Source organism: Fukomys damarensis, unplaced genomic scaffold, assembly GCF_012274545.1.
Source record: "Fukomys damarensis isolate Sample0158 unplaced genomic scaffold, DMR_v1.0_HiC HiC_scaffold_37, whole genome shotgun sequence".
Taxonomy (NCBI): Eukaryota; Metazoa; Chordata; class Mammalia; order Rodentia; family Bathyergidae; genus Fukomys; species Fukomys damarensis.
The window spans coordinates 68,322,851-68,344,395 of record NW_022900949.1 but is presented as its reverse complement, the minus strand read 5'-3'; the positions used below and the strand labels follow the sequence as shown (position 1 = coordinate 68,344,395).

At 35.2% G+C, this 21,545-nt stretch overlaps 1 protein-coding gene across 3 annotated transcripts in view; it reads left to right on the top strand.

Moving 5' to 3' along the window:
* Rnf13 (ring finger protein 13) overlaps nt 1-21,545 on the top strand; it is a 137,232-nt gene that overhangs the window by 27,230 nt on the left and 88,457 nt on the right. For all 3 annotated transcript variants that reach the window (XM_010625296.2, XM_019207640.2, XM_019207641.2), the window contains 2 exons: nt 9,527-9,656; nt 17,347-17,427. In XM_010625296.2, the coding sequence (XP_010623598.1) occupies nt 9,543-9,656; nt 17,347-17,427 (195 nt within the window). In that variant the 5' untranslated portion in view covers nt 9,527-9,542. The remainder of the gene's footprint in view (nt 1-9,526; nt 9,657-17,346; nt 17,428-21,545) is intronic.

Genomic DNA, 21,545 nt, shown 5'->3' with positions numbered 1-21,545 from the left:
ATTTGAGCCTTTTTTTTTCTTTGGATAAGGTTGGCTAAGGATTTATGGAGATTATGTATTCTTTCAAAAACCCAACCCCTTGATTTGATTTTTTTTTGTACTCTTCTCTTAGTCTCCTTTGCATTGATTTCTGCTCCGATCTTCTTTATAATTTTCTCCCTTCTTCTATGAGCTTTGGGTTTGTCTTGCTATTCTTTTTCTAGGAGCTTAAATTTCAGCAATAGATTGTTCCTTTGAGCTTGCTCTGTTTTCCTAGTATGGGCATTCACTGCTATGCATATCCCTCATAGAACTGCTTTCATAGTGTCCCATAGATTCCTGTATGTTGTATTGGCATTATCATTTAATTGTAAAAACTATCTAATTTCTTCTGTGACCCATTGGTTGTTCAGGAGAGTGTTATTCAGTTTCCATGTATTTGTGAAGTTCTTGTGGTTTCTTATGCTGTTGTTCCCAGTTTAATTGCACTATGGTGTGATAATATACAGGGATAACTTCAATTCCTTTGCATTTAATTAAACATGTTCTTGAGCTAGCGTATGGTTTATTTTGGAGAATGACCCATGTGCAACCGAGAAGAATGTTTATTCTGATTTTGTGGGGTGCAACATTCTGTAGATATTAAGTACACTTGTTTAAAACCTTGGTTCAGTTCTAGTATTGTCATCTCTTCCTCTTGGATTGTTCCCTTTACAAGGATGTAGTGACCTCCTTTGTCTCTCTTAATTGGTTTTGGTTTGAAATCTACTTTGCAAATAAGATAGCTACTGCTGCTTTTTTCTGTGTTCCTGTCACATGGCGAACTATTTTCCATCCTTTTTACTTTCAGTCGAGGAATTTCTTTTCAACTGTGTTTCTTGTATAAGCATATTGTTGAATTTTGCTTCTTAATCCATTCTTCCAGTCTGTTTCTCTTGATTGGTGAATTGAGGCCTTTAACCTTGATGGCTATAACTGATTTATATTGATTTCTCCTTTACACGTTATTTTCCTGTTGTTGGCTCTTTTATTTTTCATCATGGTACTGAGTTCATCTTTTTTTTAAAATCTGTTTCTGTTCTAGAGTCTTTAATCATGTCTTTCATTCTGCTTAGCATCTCTGTAGTTATCTGGGAAATTATTTCTGTTTTGAATCTTTCTAGAGCCTCATTCATCTGTTTTGTTACTTCCTGTGCTAACAGTTAAGAGTCCCCAGGTGGTTGATTATCAGATTTTTCCACCTCATTTCCCAAAGAAATTGCCTTTTGGTGAGCCAGAAGTCTAGATTTGTGCCTTCCTTAGGCGTCTTCTCATTTTTATTTTTGTTTTTAGTATTCTTTTTTGTTTAATTTCTGGATTGATACTTCAGTATTGCTTCTTGTAAGTATCTTTGTTGCTTGTATTTAGAACCCTTATGGAATGATTGCTTCTCAGAGCTTTCTTCCAGGTTTAGGTGGTCTTTAGGCTTGGAGTCTCTAATGACTCTTAGGCAATCTCATTTTCAGTATAGCAGGAAGGACAACTGATTAGATCAATCACAACACTTAGCCCAAGTGATACAATCAGCAACAACAGTAGCATCAAGCACAGCTTAGAAAATGAAAATTTATGGTAGTTATTAATTGATCACTTTTAACCATGTGAATTAAATCACAATCGAGGACCAGCTCAAAAATGTTTATAATGAATAAACTCTTGAATATAGCAATTTTTCCCTTCGGGATAGGGGCTTAGAAGGAGTTGGGGATGGAGGGATAGATAGAAGGATAGGGAATATTTAGAAGTGAGGCAGAAGACACAGGAAGATCACACAAACTCTAGGAAACTGTTGAAGACGAGAGGAAAAGATAGAACAAAAGAATAAACACAAGATCAGAACAACCTAACAGTAATAGGGAAGCTAGAAACTGTATTCACTTTCCTTTAAAAGTAATGACAATCTGCTGGGCATGGAGGCACATTTCTGTAATCTCACCCCTTGGGAGGCTGAAGCAGGAGGATTGCTGTGAGTTCGAGACCAGCCTGGGCAAATAGTGAGTTCCAGGTCAGTCTCAACAAAACAAAAAACAAAAACAACAACAACAAAAAGGTAATGACAATCGAGAGAAAAAAAAAGAAAAGAAAAAGAAAAAAGAAGTCCAAATTAGGACAGGATCAGGAACAAAAAGGGAGAGAGAAGAAGAACAAGGTGGGAAAGATCAGGAGAGAGAGCAAAAGAGAGAGAAAAAGAAAAGAAAAAGAAGAAAAAAAATTTGAAGAGAAGGAAAAAATAAAAATTAAAATTAAGAGAAAAAATTACTTTGAAATTAAAAAATAAAAATGAAGGGCCTCCTTCAGGGTGTGTCTCTGCTTTCACAATAGACATCATGGGCACCAGTGTGCAGATCTGAGTCATTAGTCTCAGCAAGCCAGCAGCAGTCTCCTGAGAGTCAGGCTGATATCTGGCTGCAAGGCCTAGGTTGACCTCCCTGACCTCCCGCTGGGTTGAACTCTCCTGCAGGTTCCAGCTGCCCTTCCCCTGAAGATAGTCCATGTTCCGACGGGAGGTGCTGATCCCTCCAACTTACCAACTATGGTGGTCTTGTGTGCCTGTATTGCAGATTTTCTTCACTTTTCCCATGAGCTTCAGTTTTCATCAAGGAGCCTAAGAGAGGCCCTCTTTCTGTTGTTCACTTCTGCTCTATCTTCTGGAGCTCAGAACAATGGCTTTTATGACCCCCTGCACCTTTGTGGTGTAGATCCAGGTACTGGCACAGGCCAGTGGCCAGGGAAGGGGAAGTGCTGTGATTCTGGCACGTTTCTCCTCCTTGGCTCTTCCATGCCCAGGGTGTGTGTGAGAGATAATATTTAGTTTCATGCTTCTACCTATGAGTATCCAATTTTCCCAGCACTGTTTTTTTTGGGGGGTGGTGGTGCCAGGGCTTGGACTCCAGGCCTTGTGCTTGTGAGGCAAGCATTGGCACTACTGAGCTAAATCCCTGGCCCTTCCCAGCACTATTTGTTAAAGAGGCTGTCTTTTCTCCAACATATGTTTTTGACCCCTTTCCTTAAGACTCAGATGGCTATAGTTGTGTGAGTTTCATTGACCTCTATGCTATTCTGTTGGTTTCCATGTTTATTTTTATTCCAGTACCATACTTTTTTTTAAATTGTTGTTTTTGTTTTTGCTTTTTGAGAAAGTCTCACTATGTAGTTGTGGCTAACCTTTAACTCACCGTGTAGCCAAGGCTGTCACTGAAGGCTGCTGCAGTCCTGTCTCAGCCTCCGAAGTGCTGGGATTACAGGTGTGTGCCACCACACCCACCTCACACTGTTTTATTACTATAGCTTTCTAATGTATGTTGAAATTGTGTATTGTGTACTTCTAGGCTCACTCTTTATGCTTAGGATTTCTGTGGCCATTCTGGTTCTTTTGTGTTTCATATAAATTTTAGGATTTTTTCTACTGCTGTAAAGAATGTCATTGGAATTTTGGTGTAGATTGCATTGAAACTGTAGATTGCTTTTGATAATTCCACCAATTTGTGCACATAAATCTTTCCATCTTCTAGTGACTTCTTCAGTTTCTTCCTTCATGTTCTATAATTTTCATTGTAAAAGTTTTTTCACTACTCAGATTGATTCCTAAGTATTTTATTGTGCATAGGATTGTTTTCCTGATTTCTTTCTCAGTAGTTCATTATTGATATATAAAAAAGCTATTGATTTTTTAAATGATTATTTTGTATTCTGTTATTTTCTGTATTTGTTTAACAAGTTTAAAAGTGTTCTGGTAGGTAAGTATAGGATCATATTATCTGCAAATAAGGATCATTTGATTTCCTTCTTTTTTCATTTTTTTGTACTGGGAATTGAACTCAGAGACTCTCACTTGCCAGGCAGACTCTGTGCTGCTGAGCTACATCCTCTGCCCTCTTTCCATCTTATTTGTATTACTTTTGTTTCTCTTGTCTGACCCCTCTGGGTAAAATTTCAAATCCTGTATTGAGGAGTAGTGAGAGTAGATGACCTTGTGTCTCGGTTGTAGAGGAAGTGCTTTCAGATTTCCCCATTTGGTATGCTTATGGCTATGTATTTGTTGTAAATTTTTTTTAAGGAGGTGTTTTCCTTCAATACCTAGTTTCTTCAGGGCTTTTATTATGAAATGATGTTGAATTTTGTTGAAGGCTTTTTATGTGCCAACTGAGATAGATAGTTATGTCATTTTTATCCCTGCTTTATGTGGTGTATTACATTTATTGATTTGTATATGTTGACCCATCTTTGCATCCCTGGAGTGAAACCAACTTAATCATAATGTATAATCTTTTTAATGTGTGGTTAAATTTGGTTTGCAGGTATTTTATTAAGGATTTTTAAATCTATTTTCATCAAGGATATTGGTCTATAGTTTATTTTTTTGTTTTGTCCTTGTTTGATTTTGATATGATATTGGCATTGTTAGAATGAGTTTAGAACCATTCTTTAACTTTCTGTTTCATGGAATAGTTTGAGTAACATTGGCCTTAGTTCTTTAAAGGTCTGGAAAATTCATTCAGTGAACCACCTAGCTTTGGACTTTTTTGTTGGGAACCTTTTTATTAGTCCTTCAATCTCATTGCTTATTGTTAATATGTTTTTTGAAAGATCTTCTTGGCCCAGTTTTGGTATGTCATATGTGTCTTGAAATTTATTTCTTTTCGATTCTCCAATTTACTAGAATATAGGTTTTCAAAAGACTTCTCAGTGATCCTTTGGATTTCAGTGGTATCTCTTGTAACATCCTCTTTTTCATCTCTAACTAGACATTGGTTTGGGTTTTCTCTCTTTTGGTTAGTTTGGCCAAAAGCTGGTTAGTTTGGCTGAGAGTTTATTAATCTTGTTTATCTTTTCAAAGAGCCAAATCATTGTTTCATTGGCTCTTTGTAGTGTCATTTCATTATTTTTAGCTTATATTTATAATTTCTTTGCTTTTGTTGAATTTGGTTTTGGTTTATTCCTGTTTTTGTAAGCCCTTGAAATGCATCCATAGGTTATTTATATGAGAATTCTCTTTTTTTCATGTAGGCACTCACAGCTATAAACTTCTCTTTTAGAACTTGTCTTTGCTGTACCTCAAAATTCCTGGTATGTTTTGTTTCCATTTTCATTTGATAATAAGAATTTTAAAAATTTCTCTTGATTTTTTTCAATGATCTACTGATTGTTCAAAAGTAAATTGTTCAATATCTGTGAATTTGTATAGTTTTAAAAAATTTGCTCCTTATTGATTTCTAGTTTCATTCCATTGTTATTAGATAAGATGTAAGAAATTATTTTAATGTTTTGTATTTGCTAGGATTTGATGTATAGTCTAAAATATGATTCATTTTGGAGAATGTTCTATCAGCTGCTGAAAAAAATGTATATTTTTTTTGCGGGGCTTGAGACAGGGTCTTACTATGTAGTTGAGACTGAACTGGAACTCACTATGTAGCCCAAGTTGGTCTCGAACTCACAGCGCTCCTCCTGCCTCAGCCTCCCCTGGGATTATAGGTATGCACCACCACGCCCGACAAGAATGTGTATTTTGTAATTGTTGAATGGAAGGTTTTGTTGATGTCTGTTAAATTCATTTGATCTCTGGTGTAGAGTGTGACTGTTGATCTTTTTAGTCTAAATGACATATCTATTGTTGAGAATGGAGTATTGAATACACTCACTGTAATGGGGCCTATGTGTCCTTTTATATTGAGTAATGTTTTTTTTATGAAATTTTAAGCACTGAAATTTGGAACACACACACACACACACACACACACATATATATTTACAATTGATGTGTCTTGATAGTTTATAAATAAATATGTAATGACCTGTTTCCCTTTTATAAATAATTTTATTTTGAAATCTTTGTTGGATAAGAGTGTACTTATTCCTGCTTGCTTTTGGATTCCATTTGCATAGAATATTGTTTTCCAGTAGGTATGTGTTTTGCTGGTGAGATATGTTTCTTGCAGTTAGCAAAGATTTGGGTCTCATTTTGTAATCTAGTCTTCCAGTTTGTGTTTTTTAATTGGAGAATTAAGGCTATTTATATTTAGAATCATTATAGAAAGGTATATGTGAATTCCTGTCATTTTGTTGTTTACTAATATTTGATTTCTCAATTTTGAATAGTTCATCCATATATATTCATATATATTTAGTATATAAGACTATGTCTTCTGCAATATTAGTTTTGTGGTCACAGATTTCTTTATTTTTTATTTTATGCTTATCTTAGAAGGTCTTTATTTCTCCCTCAATTTTGAGTGATAGCTTTGCTGGATATAGCAATCTAGGTTGGCAATTATTTTCTTTCAGGGCTTGAAATACATTTTTCCTTGCTGTTTTTGACCTTTCGAATTTCTGCAGATAATTCTGTAGTTTTTCTAATAGGTTTGCTTATAAAAGTGATTTATTTTGGCTTTTTGCTCTTACAGCTTTCAATATTCTTTCCTTGTTCTTTTTTTTTTCTTTTTATTGAGTTTATTGGTACATTCTAGGTATACAGTACAGTTACATTCATTACTGGGATCTTGTACCTTTACATGACAGGTCTTGGTTCTCATTTTTTCCTCTTGTCCCTGCCCTCCCTTCACCCCCTCCTCCCCTCCCCATTTACAAACACTTTATTTCCATTTTTTCATTTTCTCATATTTTTTTCTTTTCCCGTATTTCCTTTCCCCTACCCTTCCCACTTTCTCTACACCTTTCTTTCCTCGTTCTGTGCTCTTGGCATTTTAACTATAATGTGGCATGTGGAGGTTCTTTTCTGGTGATGCCTGTTTGGTGTTCTAAGTTCTTGTACCTGGATTGGACAGATTCTTTTGTTTGCTTGTTTTTTGAGTCAAGGTCCCACTGTGTAGCCTAAGCTGACTTTGAACTTGCAGTGATCCTCCTGCCTCAGCCTCTGTAGTGCTGGGATTGCAAGCATGTGGTACCATGACAGGCTTAGACAGATTCTTAAATGTAAAAATTTTAAAGCTTCTTGCCTCTTTTCCAACATTTATTTCTCCTGGCTGATTTCCTTCCCTTCCTCAATATTCATTTATTTTGCCTGTTGACTTTTATGAAATCAGACTCTCTCTCTCTTCCCTCTACTTTGTCTTTTGGCTTCTTAAATATAAATATTCTTCAGAATTCTCTTTAGTTTTCCTCTTTTTGATGTTTGCTCTTACATTACGGTGAAAACTATTGCATTTTAGTTATCATGTATTTGTTGCATGTTCCTTAATCTCTCTTTGCTTTAGGTGAAGCACCAGAATATGTGTAATTAACTGTTTAAAAGTTATGTCAAAATATACAGTGAATGTTTAAATTAAATTTATGCAGGAAAACCACATTGCCATTAGTCCCCTTCAAAATACAGCCCTCACTTCAAACATACTTACCCCATTGTTCTTGCCGTTTTCTGAAGCAGTTCTGGAAGTCCTTTTTCATGAGTGTCTTTATGAGGTGTAATAAAAACTATGGTAAATGCTGCTGCCAAGTATCAACACTACTAGACACTCATACATGTCTACCAGATCTTTTCACAAACGCTAAGTTAAAACTAACCAGACTGTACTCTTTTTCCTGTGATCCTCCTGTATTTCCTGTTCCACCTATTGATATCCCCATCTAAAATCTTCTCCTTCTGTATTCCAGTGCTATTTAAGCCCTTCCTTGCATAATTGTATTTATTATATGGAATTGTCCTTTTGGTCCTGTGACTCTCCTTGTAAAGATAAAGCAGTATATGTACTTGAAGTATTTTGCCTCAGAATCACAGTTAATTACATAACAGTCGTGGTACATAAACCCTGCTCTATCCCATATTTCTTATTGACATTACTATCACATCACCCACTTCGATGACTTTAAGTTAAAAATAAACCTATGTGTATATTTGTAGGTTCAACTAAAAGTATATTTGTTATGATGTTTATAATAAAAACAAGTAAAATATCTACAATTGGAATTTCCCTTCAATCCATTATAGAATATCCACAAGGAATGCCATGTGGCCAATACATTAATTCTCATCTGTTGTTTTTTTGTATAAACTGATCATATATGGAAACCCAATGTATGAAAGAGATTAAGAAAAAAACCCAGTGTTTGAAAGTGATGGAAGCCTCAGAGGGTCTCACAGACAGCTGGCTATCTAGAGTGGGTCATGAGGGGATGCTGTGGTACAGAATTTTCAATTAGAAATTTCTTTCAAATATACTTAATAAAGTGGAAATATTAATAATGCATTATATGGGATGAATACAGTTAGCACAATCATATGTACTTTTGTGCCCCTGACTTTTTCCTAAAGTTGCTGAATTCATACTCCCTCATCTCCCAGTCCACCAGTAATCTATTCTTTGTTTCTGTCGAATACATCTATACTTTATATATTTGCCTTTAATACCTTTGATATTAATGACTGTGTAAGTTTGGTATTAATGACTGTGACAAGCATTATTCACAGATAATTATTCACTTTCAGTGTGTGAGTCAAAGATTCAGAGTTTGAGTCTACATGGTAACTTTCAACAGAACAGTTATCAACTGTAACAACATTTATCAGCTGTAATCACTGTCAAACTGATATTGGGAGTTGATGGTATTCAATGATATAATTCATATATCAATGCTCATTGGTAAACTCAATCGTGTTACACTTTCAGACAAATGAGAACAAAGTCTGCAAAGACAAGAGATTTTACCAGTTAAGCATCCTTAATAAAAAAAAAAATCAGTAATTTGGAATGCTCCAAAACTAGAAACTTTTTGAGTATCATAAACTTATGAAAGGTTTCAGGTTTTGGAGAATTTTAGGTTTTGGATTTGAAAGGGCTAAATGTTAACCAAGCAAATTCCAAGTCATTTGTACTTTGGACTTTTGAATTAGAGAAGTTCAAACTCTTTAATAATGAGTAGCTATTTTTTTTTTTGTCCTTCAGTGTGGCTATAATATGCGTGTGTAAATTTACATGTTTATTCATATTAAATCCCAAAGGCTAACATTTTACAAATTATAGAAAAATTTAAATTTTATAGATGTTTCCATGTGTTTTTAAACATTATTTTGATTGAAATTTTGTTTTTCTGAGAATCGGTTGGTTAGTCTGAGTATTGTGAGAGAATGCTTTGTGGTTGTAACATGGAGCTTAGGGCTGGAGATTTATCTCAGTGGTTCTGCTGCTTTCATCGCAAGCACAACGTTCCAAGTTCCATTCCCGGTAGATACTTTTGAAAATTTTTATAGTACATGTTCACAATACATAATGATTACATTTACCATGGGGAGTTGGTAAGTGCATGTGATACATCATAACGTGTAACCCCCTCCCAAGTTATGTAGTCACTTAAACTAAATAACCTTTGATGTTTACCTAATATCCAAATCTTTGTAAATTCTTAGGCTTTTGAAATCAGTTTTAATCTCAGTGTTAACACATATTTGTAATTTAAAGGGTATTTTTGAACATTAGGGAATCAAGAAAGCAAGTGACTTATTCTCAGGAAGAAGCTGCCATTTCCCATTGTTATTTGTGTTCTCGTCTTCTAGGTGACTTTCAGACAAGATGCTGCTCTCCATAGGGATGCTTATGCTGTCGGCCACACAAGTCTATACCATCTTGACTGTCCAGCTGTTTGCATTCTTGAACTTACTGCCTGTAGAAGCAGACATTTTAGCAGTGAGTACAGTAAAATTTATTTATGTCAAAAATTCTGTAAAGAACAACTTTAAAAAGTGCCAAATGATGGGATCGTATAAGACACTTGTAAACATATCAAAGAACAGACACACAATTACTAGAATGTGGGGTACTTTACTCATGTTTTTCTTGCTTAACAGCCAATGTAAGATCTCATGCACAGCATCTGATAAATGATACTACTGTTGAGAGTGTGCATGCACATGAGTGTTTGTTTACAGATGCTTAACATGCTTGTGTATTTATATAGAATCTTACTGTTTTTCATAGTGCTGACTATATTTCCTATGACTGTAAGATCTCAATAGTATCTCTATTGGCAATAATAATTTAGAAATTTCACAAGTTGTCCATAGAAAATTTCAGTTTAAGATTGAAGAGTCAGATGAGCAATAGTGTGGTATCCTGGGTTTGCTTGTGAATAGAAAAGTTTTTAATTAAGAAAATTGCAATCTAAAATCTTAATAGATTTCTCTTGACTATGTCTTACTCTCCTTTACAAGAATTGCATTTATTTCCTATTTCTTGTTCTGTGAAGGTACAAAAGGAGGAATTACTCTGTGTGTGTGTATGTGTGTGTGTGTGTATGCGCGTGCGTGTGTGTGCATGTGCATGCAGCTTCCTCATATTCCAGGTCTTAATTGTTTTTACTGGCTGAATGTAGCTGCTTTGCTTGTGATACTAGGTAAGAAATAGAAGGACCATATTATTGCTGATCTAAGCCTGATGTGGTCCTTAGACATGCTTCTGTATAGTACAGTACAACATTCTTGGCAGATTCTGGGATAACTATAGAACTTGGGAGAGGAATTTCTATACTATAGCTTTTGAAGGCACAGAAATTCTCTTAGTCCACGTGAGAGTTCTCCCTCTGTCACCCACTTTAGTAGAGCACTGGTTGATTAGGTTTTTCATTTCCTGATGTAGTCTGGTTCTTTTTGAGGTAGAGTGGATGTAGTTGAACTTTTAAGGACTGAATCTGTTGCTACTTAAATCTCTCCTCTAACTTGGTCTAAAATTCTTTGGCATAGTCTCATATAATAACTTTTGAAATGAGTTAAAAGACTTATGAACTGATCAGGAATTAAAGTTCTCCTTGTCTCCTTTCTCTCTTGTGATTTTTTGAAATGAAATAGGATAAACTATTTAAAATGGTATTTGACATACAATAAATACCTTACATATCATTTTTATCTGCATTGTAATTATCATTCTGATCTCTTGTGCTTGTGCTCATCCACTCAAGAAAGTATGAGACTACTCAAGCTGTGTTTTTTAGACAAAACAAAATTTTAAGTACTGTGTAGAGAAAAGTCAGGTCTGTTTGCCAGTAGTGTTCCCTTGGGCCTCATGCAGATAAGTGTGAAATATATTAAGTTGATGTCATCTAGTGAAGGGGCCGTCAGCATAGGAGCTGCTTACATCCAGTCTCTATCCTGACATTAAAAGGGAGAAAGCTAATATGAATGCAGAGATAGCTAGAGGAGAGTGGGTTTTGAAAACATAAAAAGTGGAACTAAAAACCAAGGCAGAGGAACTGAATGTGACACAGTCATTCACTGGAAGTGAGCCAAGAGGTAGAAGATATTAGCTCTTCCTTTTAATTGAGTAAAAGCATCTTGAAATCTGAGTTTATAATATATATTTAAGTAAATTGGACATCAGGTTGATTCCATTTCCATTTATTTATTTTATTTTATTTTATTTTTCTTACTGAGAATTGAACTCTGGTCCTTATTCTTGTGAGGCAGGTGGTGGGCCCACCGAGCTAAATCCCCAGCCCGATTCTATTTCTATTTAGACCAGAATTGGGATGCTACTTTTGAAAATACAAGCCAGTTTTTATTGTGCTATTTGTGTGCCATATTCTTTTCTTTTTCTCTTTTTTGTTGGACATTAAGTTCTTCCATTTGTTAATTTTCAGTGTTTTTCCAATTAGTTGGTAATACCAAAGAGGCTATAGAGTTGGTAACATAGTGTGTTAATGACTAGTCAGTAAGGTCCCATAAAGCAGGGGTCTCCAACCTCCAGTACTGTGTGGCCTATTAGGAACTGGAACACACAGCAGGAGGTGAATGGTGGGTGAGCAAGTAAAGCTTAAGTCATATTTACAGCTGCTTCCTGTTGTTTCTATAACTGCCTGAGCTCCACCTCTTGTCAAATCAACATCTGAATTAGATTTTCAGGACTTGAAACTCTGCTGTGAACTGTGCTTGCTAGGGATCCAGATTGCATATTTCTCATGAGAACCCATGATTTGAGGTGGAGCTGAAGCACTGATGCTAGCTTTGGGAAAAAGCTGCAAATACAGGTTAACATTGGCAGAGGTGTTTGACTGCACAGACCATAATAAATTAGTTGCTTGCAGACTCATATCAAAATCCTATCAATGAATGGCAAGTGGCAGTTAAGCTGCATAGGGTGCCAGGGTTTATAGTGGCAAGTGACTTGTAATTCAGTTGTACAGCTGCATCTGTTGGCAAGCTTTATGTTAGTATCTGGCACTTATTTTAGTTTACACGTGGCCTACATGTTATTTTATTTATTACTTTGACTTGTGTCTCTTTTCTCCATTATCCATTTGTCTCACTCACTGGGTTCATAAGCTCACAAGCTAACCATAGGCAAAACGAGTAAAATACAAATGTCATTGGAGAACATCTTTGAAAAGGTGGACAGATGATGAGATAGCAGAAGACTCTAAGACTGCCAACAGAGAAAGAAAATACCAAGAGTCCTACTTAAATTATAGTTTCATTGCAACAGGTGACTCACATTCTCAAAGCCTGCTTGTAGAATACATGGCGACCAGTTACAAAGTCATGAAACCTTAAATACTCCTCCATATGAAGACTAAACATCTTGCATTAAAAGACAAGACTTTGGATTTTTTTCCAAACATGAACACAGAGATCAGAAATAATAATTATTACTATTATTATTATTATTATTATTTTGTACATAGATTGAACTCAGATCCTTGTGCTTGTGAGGCAGGTGGTGGAACCACTGAGCTAAATCCCCAGCTCCAGAAATAATTATTGAAGGCCACCACCACTTGATGAAATGTGTCTGTACTGACAGCATCATTTTTAATGGTTAGCTCCAATGACAAAGCTTTTACAATTGGTAAAGAGTTGATCTTGCTTGCCGCTAAGGACATTTGTCATGAACTTTTAAAGGGATGCAGTTCTAAAGATGGCACATGTTCTTCTTTCAGTTACTACCATAACTAGATGAACCAATGAAATTTTAGAAGACATCAAGACTCATTGTTACAATCAGTGAGTCATCACAATACATAATCCAGGTTGACAACTCTACTGATGTTGATAACAAGGCAACAATGCTTGTTTTATTGTGATATATTTTTCAGGAGGATGTGCATGAGGATATGTTATGTGTACTTTGTTGCCAGCCAACACCACGGGTGTAAAACTATTCAAGTCTTTGAATGGTTCTGTGCCAGGAAAACCTAACTGGTCATTTTGTATCAGTATATGCACAGATGGAGCAGTTGCCATGACTAACTCTCTAGTTTCACTATTTTTGTCAAAGAGATTGCTCCAGAATGTGAGTTTGCACACTGTATTATCAAAAGAGAAATGCTGGCTAGCTAAAAAAATGTCACCTGAACTTAACAATGTTTTGCAGGATGTGATTAAAATTACCAACTACATTAAAGTACATGCCTTTAGCTCACATCTGTTCATGAACCTCTGTGAGGAGATAGAGGCAGAGCACACATGCCTTCTTTTATACATGAAAATGTGATGGCTTTCTAAAGATAGATTACCAGAGATTTTGAATTATGAGATCCACTCTAGAGATTTATTTTAGGAAAATAGTTACCACTGGCAACACATTGCATTGACAGAATGGGTTCTAAAACTTGCTTACTATTTGACTTATTCAAACTTCTCAGTGAATTCAGTCTGTCTCTTTAGAGGAAACAATAATTGTGTTCAAGTCAGTAGATAAAGTGGCTGCATTCAAAGCCAAAATGGAATTACAGGGTGATGAATGAACATGGAGGATTTTAACATGTTTCAAACATTAACAGAGATTTTGCAAGAGACTGAGCCAGGGCTTTCTTTTTCCCACCCAGTGAATGATCACCGATCTCATCTTCCAGAAGAGTGTGATCATTACTTCCTAACCACAAAAGATCTCCAAACTGGGAAGGAATGAAACTGTGACCCATTTGTGAATAGGCCTGGGGAATCAAATTTGTCCATGCCTAAAGTATCGAATTCTTGAGTGCAGATGGCGGTGACCTTAAAAGCATATTTGATACAACTTCATATCTCCATACATTCTAGATTAAAGTCAGGATAGAATATCCTGAGATTTCCACAAAAGCGCAGAAAAGTCTTTTCTATTTCCTTCATCTTAGTTTTGTGAAGCAGAGTGACAGCAAGCAAAATGAGATTATGGAGTAGATTGGACCTAAGCAACATACTTCATGTGTCACTCTCTCCTAGCTCTCCCAGATAGGACTGTCTACTTTCAGGATAGCAAGCTCATGGTTCTCACTGATTCTGTATTATGAGTAGTATAATTATTTCATAACATATTACAATTTAATAATAATAATTGAAATAAAGTACACAATAAAGGAAATGTGCTTGACTCATCCTAAAACAATCTTCTACCTTTCCGTCTTGCTCCATGGAAAACTTAACTTCCATGAAACTAGTGCCTGATGTCATAAAGGCTGGGGGTACTGCTGTACTAGATCATGAGTAACTGGGAGGCAAGACTGTATCTTACTAAACCATGTTTCTAGTGCATGCTGTCCATTATACAATAAGATATCAAGAGATGTTTGAGCTGATTAGTAGCTTTCCTTAGAGATTTAGTCTATCATAATTTCTCCTAGTAGCATTTGTTCCTTGGTTCTTTCAGATTTACCATTTTTCTCTTATCTCATTGTTTCTCTTTCCTTTGACCCCAAAATAAATGTGACATTATTATTTATATAGATTTATAACTAGAAAAATAGATGTTTAGCAGAGAATCCAGGCACATACCTATAATTCCCAACACTGTTGGAGGCTAAGGTAGGAAGACTGCAAGTTTAAATCCAACCTGGGTAACTTAGCATCTTAGCAAGATCCTGTCTTAAAATTAAAAAAATAAAGAAGGGCTGAAGATGTAGCTCAGTATAAAGATTCTGGTTTAATCCCCAGTACCACAAACAAAGCAAACAAACAAACAAATAAACAACTACAAAACTTAGAGGCCCTTAGGTCGCAAGGGTTTAGTTAGCTGAATTGTGTTCATAATCTTATTGGGAAGTATGTCTTGGTATTTTTACTCTGTTTTGTAGAGTCAACCCAATTTTGGTCGACACTGCATCTGCCTTTCAGTGTCATTGCCTGGATTTTTCAGAGATTTGTTTCTTGGTAGTGGTTGTAAGGTAAACAAGCTGACCAGCAGAGAAGCACCTTGTGGTAGTGATATGAGTAGACTGGATTATAAATGATAGTAGTCAAAAAGTCCAGTAATGGATTTATAATTAGAGTTTCAGCTCTACCACTGTGTAGTTTTATGGCCTTGGTCAGATTACTTAGCACCTCAAACTATAGTTAATTTCTTATAAAATTTGAAGGGTATGGAAGATGGTATAGTCTCCTTTTTTTTTTTTTTGTACTGGGGATCAAACTCAGGACCTTGTGCTTGCAAGGCAGGTGCAGTGCCATTGAGCTATATCCCTGGCCACAGTGTAGTTTCCTTGTCCTTCCAGTTTACTAAAGAAAATTATTTTCAATAGTCTGCGGTCAGTTTGTAAAATGAAGATGATAGAAACAGTGGTCTACATCAGCAGTCCCCAGCCTTTTTGGTACTGGGGACCAGTTTTATGGAAGACAAATTTTCTATGAATTGGAGCGGGAAGATGGTTTAGCGATGATTCAAGTGCATTAGATTTATTGTGCACTTTAGTTTTTCCTTTGTCTATCTCCATATATCTAGATCAGTTTCTGTATTTTGTAGTGTTGTCTTTGAATGGAAGAAGTTAAATAACCTCATGTTCAATATGAAGTTGATCATAGTTAATTAACTTTAATTGAAAGATACTTTAAGAGATTAAATAATAAATTGTAGTAGTAGATTTAAAAGCACTTGATGGCTCTAAAGCACTTTGTAAACAACAGAACAAAACTGCAAATATAAATTATTATTTCAATGAGAAATTAACCTGAAACAATCACCACATAAACTTGATGGTGTTCAAGTATATTGCCATACTGATTTTCACAGAATGAATAGGTTCAGGATCGAATTCAGATGCTGAATCACAGCTTTGTTGAATTAATTGCAATCATACAGTGAGAAACAAAGATAAAAGAAGGCATGTGAAGACATTAGAGGGTTTCAGTATGATGCAAGGGGGTGCTACTGAATCCTATGTGTAGTTTGTTGAGTTTCTGCTGCTTCCTCTACAGAAGGAAGAGTTTCTGCTGCTACAGTGTGGTTACCAGTACGAGTTGAGGGTGAACCAGGAAGACTTGCTCTTAAGAGAGACTTAGACATTTTTTGTTAAATTGTGGAGCTCTTTAACTTGATGCTTTTAGCAGATGCCAGGAAATGCTACAATGGGACTCATCAGTAGGTGTTTGGGATGACACAACTGTTAATTTGGATGTGTCATCTAATCTATGCTTTGTAAATATTTAATGTTTACTTCTTCAGTCCATCCTTTTCTATCAATGTTACAGTCAGTATTGGGTAATACTCTTACTTTGTTCCATCCTTTTAATTTATATTAAAATTTTTTTGGGGGTTTTTCTATTTATGGTCTACAGGTTATGCACAACTATCTTACCTTCTAATATATCACAGTTTTCATCTAACCAAAATTTAGTTGGTTACTATCTATACTTAGTTTCACCTATCTTCCTTTTTTCTTGTTCTCTATGTAGCAGATTGAACATTATTAAATGATGCAGTGAACTCCCCTTACAATTATATCATTAGTATTATCTTCTAAAAGCACAGAGAATGTTGTTTGCTTTAAGCAAAAGACTGATAAACACTATAGGATGCGAATCAGTGTATTGGGGGAGGAAAGTTGTTAAAGAGTTTAAATATCTTCACCTTTCTCTGTGTATATATTTCATTCAGTTTAATCTTTTCATTCTGTTGTGGATAAACATATTTAGTTTATATCAAAATCAGTAAAGCCTTAAAAGTATGATTTGATGTTGCTTCTTCCCCTGGGGAAAAGTCATTTTTCATAGAGACATAACTCCTATAACTCTTTTATATTAAATCAAACCCTTAAAAGATAGAGAAAATAAAGTAGAACTCTTCTGAAAAAATGGTATGTAATAGAAAATGCCTGGTTAGGACATTATTTGTGTAAAACTCAAATAAACAGGTTGTTTAGTGTTACAGAATTATTATTGCTGTTTGATAATAACATATGAAATAAAAATCAAATTTAAGCATTTGTGTTACAAATTATATATAGTACTTGCTGTTTTACTGGATATACATTTATAAATTTGGTTTATTATGATAAGCTACATTAATAAATCAGGATTATGAAAATGATAATTTATATAATTTAATACATTTTAATGTTTTAAAATTTAAAAATTTTAAATAATTTTAATGTCATGTAAATTGGGTTTAACTTGATTATTTTTAATTTTACATTTAGTATAATTTTGAAAATGCATCTCAGACATTTGATGATCTTCCAGCAAGATTTGGTTATAGACTTCCAGCTGAAGGTTTAAAGGTAAGAAAATAGTAATATGGTAAAGGTACAACAAATTAAATGGGATTGTTCTATATTTATAGAGTCAAAACATTTCTTACTATTATTTATTATCATAAAAGTCATTTGCTGTCATTTGAAAATGGTAATGTACTCAGAAGATATGCATGTGACCCTGAGCTTAATCTTCAGTACACACATACAAAAAGGTATGAGGAAGAAAGTAAAAATCACAGATGATTATATTTTCACAGTCATTATTAATATATTGGCATATAATATTTTGGACCTGTTTTCTAGGATATGTGGTATATATTTTGTAGATGAATGTTCACAAATATATCTATGTAAATCTTTACAATAAATCTGTATTTAACACTAGTAGGAACTTTCTACTTTATTTCAAATGTTTAAGGTTAATTTTGTTCGCTTCCCTTTTGAGGCCTTACTAGACGCTCTGTTTTTGGGAAGTTTTTCAACTCTGGTGGGATCATGAACTATACCCAGCCTGGTGTGAGCTCCAGGTATTGTTCTGTTTATTCCTTTCCAGTTGGTTCCTTCCTTAGTTTGGGTAGTTTTTTCACATACACATGCACATCACTATTCAGTCAGAGGCTTGAGTGGACCCCTTTGCGTCTATCGGGAGTGCCCTTTTCCTCTTTACAGCTCCATCTTTTTCAGTATGCTGCCCCAGAAAATCCAGTTACCTTGGCCTTTGTCTCCTCAGCTCAGTGAGACTTCTAGTCTGTTTTGGGTTCCTCTGCCTGGTTGTAAGACTTGGGATCTTTCACCAGTAAATTGAAGTTCGTGTTGTAAGGGTCATCTCATTTGTTTTTCTCTTCATACAAATCTTTGTCCTGCCTGCACTATTGCCCAGTGTTTGAAAACTGATGTTACATATGTTTTTGGTTTTCTAGTTGTTTAAGGGAAGAGGGTAAAACAACTCCCTGTTGTTCCATCACGAGCCCATCACTATGTTACCTTAGTAATAGATAAATCCTAATTATCAAATTCCTTTAAAACAAATTACTCAGAAAACTTTCACTTGAGGAAGTTATTAAGGTGAGTGATTTTAGAGTTGCATATTGACACTGTGAATATTTTCCTCTTTTTTCTTTTTTAATCTCATTGAATTTAAGTATAATAGTCTGGGGATTTTTTATTGATAATCTGTTATGTTCTTGGAACATTAATATGAAACTTATTTCTAGTGCTTATTTTACTTTTTCAGAAATAATAATTTAAAAAATTATATAGTTGGCCTAACTTACACTGCTAACTTTATATTTTAAAGTAATCTTTTAATGCTTTTGAATTATTAGTAGGCTTTCAAGAATTATATCTTAAAATAATCTTTTATTAAAATCTAAAATTTAACTTATTAAGAAAACTAGAAGTTACTGGGATAAATCTAACAGTATACAAAGGGAGATGTAACTTTGAGACACTACAAATGTGTGGTCTAATTTGTGAAGAAATTAAACAACTTTTTAATTCCATTAAAGACTTACTTTAAAGCTATTATATACTTTCAAATTTCTATATTCATTGCTCAGTGATATACAGAAAGGCATGTAAAATATAGCTATAAAATTTGCAGGTGGGTATGAAGTTTGAAATAATTCATATACTATTTTTTCTTAAAAGATAGGAGAACTACAGCTAGTAGCATATGTCAAAAATATTTTAAAATGACTGTGATGTGTTTGCCAGAAACCTGATTAAGTTTTACAATGTATCAATAGACATGTGATATCTAGAACAGTTTGAAAAGTGATAGTTCCTGTTTCAACTAACAATAGTTTGGTTAGTTTTTGTCACTAAACTGAAACATACACAGTAAATTGTTAATGACCAAGTCGTATATGATTTTTTCTGCTAGGGCCTCCACAATCAGAACTACTGCATTCTCTACAGATGTATCACATGCAGTGTGTACTGTATCGTATTAGGTCTGTTAATCCTTAGCAGATACAAACTGGTTGGATGGAACTCAGTCTTATTTATCCATCCTACTACTTAAGCAGAACCCTCATGGAATGATCAAGTGTATCACAGTGTTAAAAGAACTTAATATTATCAGAGTGAAGTGTAAAGGCGTGTGTGTGTATGTGTGTGTGTGTGTGTGTGTGTGTGTGTGTGTGTGTGCTGGGATCAAACCTAGGGGCTGAAGCATACAAAGCTCATACTCTGCTACTGAATTACATCCCCAGTCCCTATAGGATTTTTAAAAATGTGTAAGAGAAGAATCATCTGCAAATATTTGTAGAAAAGAAATGAAATGTGCTCTGTGTATGAAAGTTATTGGCAGATTTTTTAGAATGATCCAATAAATAGAGAAAAGAAAGGGGCTGGGGATATAGCTCAGTCGTGGTGTGTCTGCCTGGTGAGCACAAGGTCCAGAGTTTGATCCTCAGTACCAGGGAGGGGGAAGTGCACACAGGTTGGGTGTTTTGTTTTGTTTTTTTTTTGGTATGGGACTCAAACTCGGGCTCTTGCACTTGCGAGGCAGGCAGTGGAACCACTGAGCCAAATCCCTGGTCCTGGGGGTATTTTTTAATATTCTAGAGAGTTGTTGAAATAAGGCAGGCAGGAACCACTGAGCCAAATCCCTGGTCCTGGGGGTATTTTTTAATATTCTAGAGAGTTGTTGAAATAAATAAATGTGTCTGGGCCCTGTGTGGTGATTTTTACCTATAATCCTAGCTAAATAGGAGGCTTAAACAGGAGAATTGCAAGTGTGAAGTCAGCTTAGGTAATTTAGCAAGAACTATCTCAAAGTCAGTCTCATATTAGAAACCTTTAGTTGATAACAAAGGCTGCTTAATTTAACTGTTTTTTATCTTTTTGAAGATAAAAAATATGACAGAAAGGTCCTACTGACATCGTCTTTTGAATTACTCTTTCTCAAATTTTGGAATCAACTTTAATTATCTTTCAGACAAACATTTTGGTTTGTTTTTATAAATACTCATTTCTCTTCTTGTTGCTCATTTTGTTCCTCACCTAGTTTTTTTGTTTGTTTGTTTGTTTGTTTTGTTTTGTTTTGCTTTCTTTAGTCTTAAGACAGTACAGCATAATGATTGGGAATATAGGTCCTGGAAGTTGACTGTAGGATTGCGTGCTAGCTGTGTGGTGTAACCTTGGAAAGTTACCTTTTTGTGACTTAGTTTCTCACCTGTAAAATGGGAATGAACTAATAAGTTCATAGTTGCTGCAGAGATGAACTGAATTAGTATATTAAAAGTACATAATGCCCGACACACAACTCTGAGTGCCATGCTCAGCAATGGGATTATTGCTCGCCACTGCTGCAGTGATTGTCATGGTTCTGTTTATGACAACTGTAAATTAGCTAAAGCCCAGTTAAGTGCTCAGAAACCCAGGTAGTGTCATTGGGATGGAATGGGAATAATGACTGACGGCAGAATAGAGGAAGTTTCTGGATCATTACTGTGGTGGATTCACTAGTGGTCACACTGGAACGCAGGCTGAACGAGTCATCGTAGTGCTGGGTGTGGAAGACCCACCTAAGAATTGTTGCCAACAGCATAAAAAGAGAACCGGAGGGGACATTTGTATGTGTTGATTTTCCTGGAGAAGCTCGCTGCAGCTAGTTGCTGTGGGCTCTCAGCCCCTGGCTGGACTCATGGAGGACATCGCTATGGGCTTTACACATTTGGCTGGGCTCGTGGTGGACATTGTTATGGGATCCAGGCCCTTGGGTGGATTCTTCAGGTGTCTGGTGTGTGGCCAGATCTTTTGCACCACTCTGCATTTGACTTTTGAGGTGAATATTATAATCCTATAAATTATGTGTCTTGTATTAAATCTATTACTTTACAAATCCTGACTACAGCAATTACTAATGTTCTATTTCCTGATAAAGATGTGCGCAATTTGTTAAAACTCAGCAAACTCAAAATTATGTTTTTTGCTCTTTGCTTTATGTGTATTATAGTCCTGAAAGCTTTTCAAGGAAAATCAGCATATTTATATATCATAAATGTATTATACATTTAACTGAATGTCTGATCATATTAAATGGCATTCTGCCAGCGTCCAGTTTAATTGTTGGAGGATTACAGTAACAAAGAGAAGAAAGTTGGTCTCTGAGTCTCCTAGACGTTGGTAGCTTT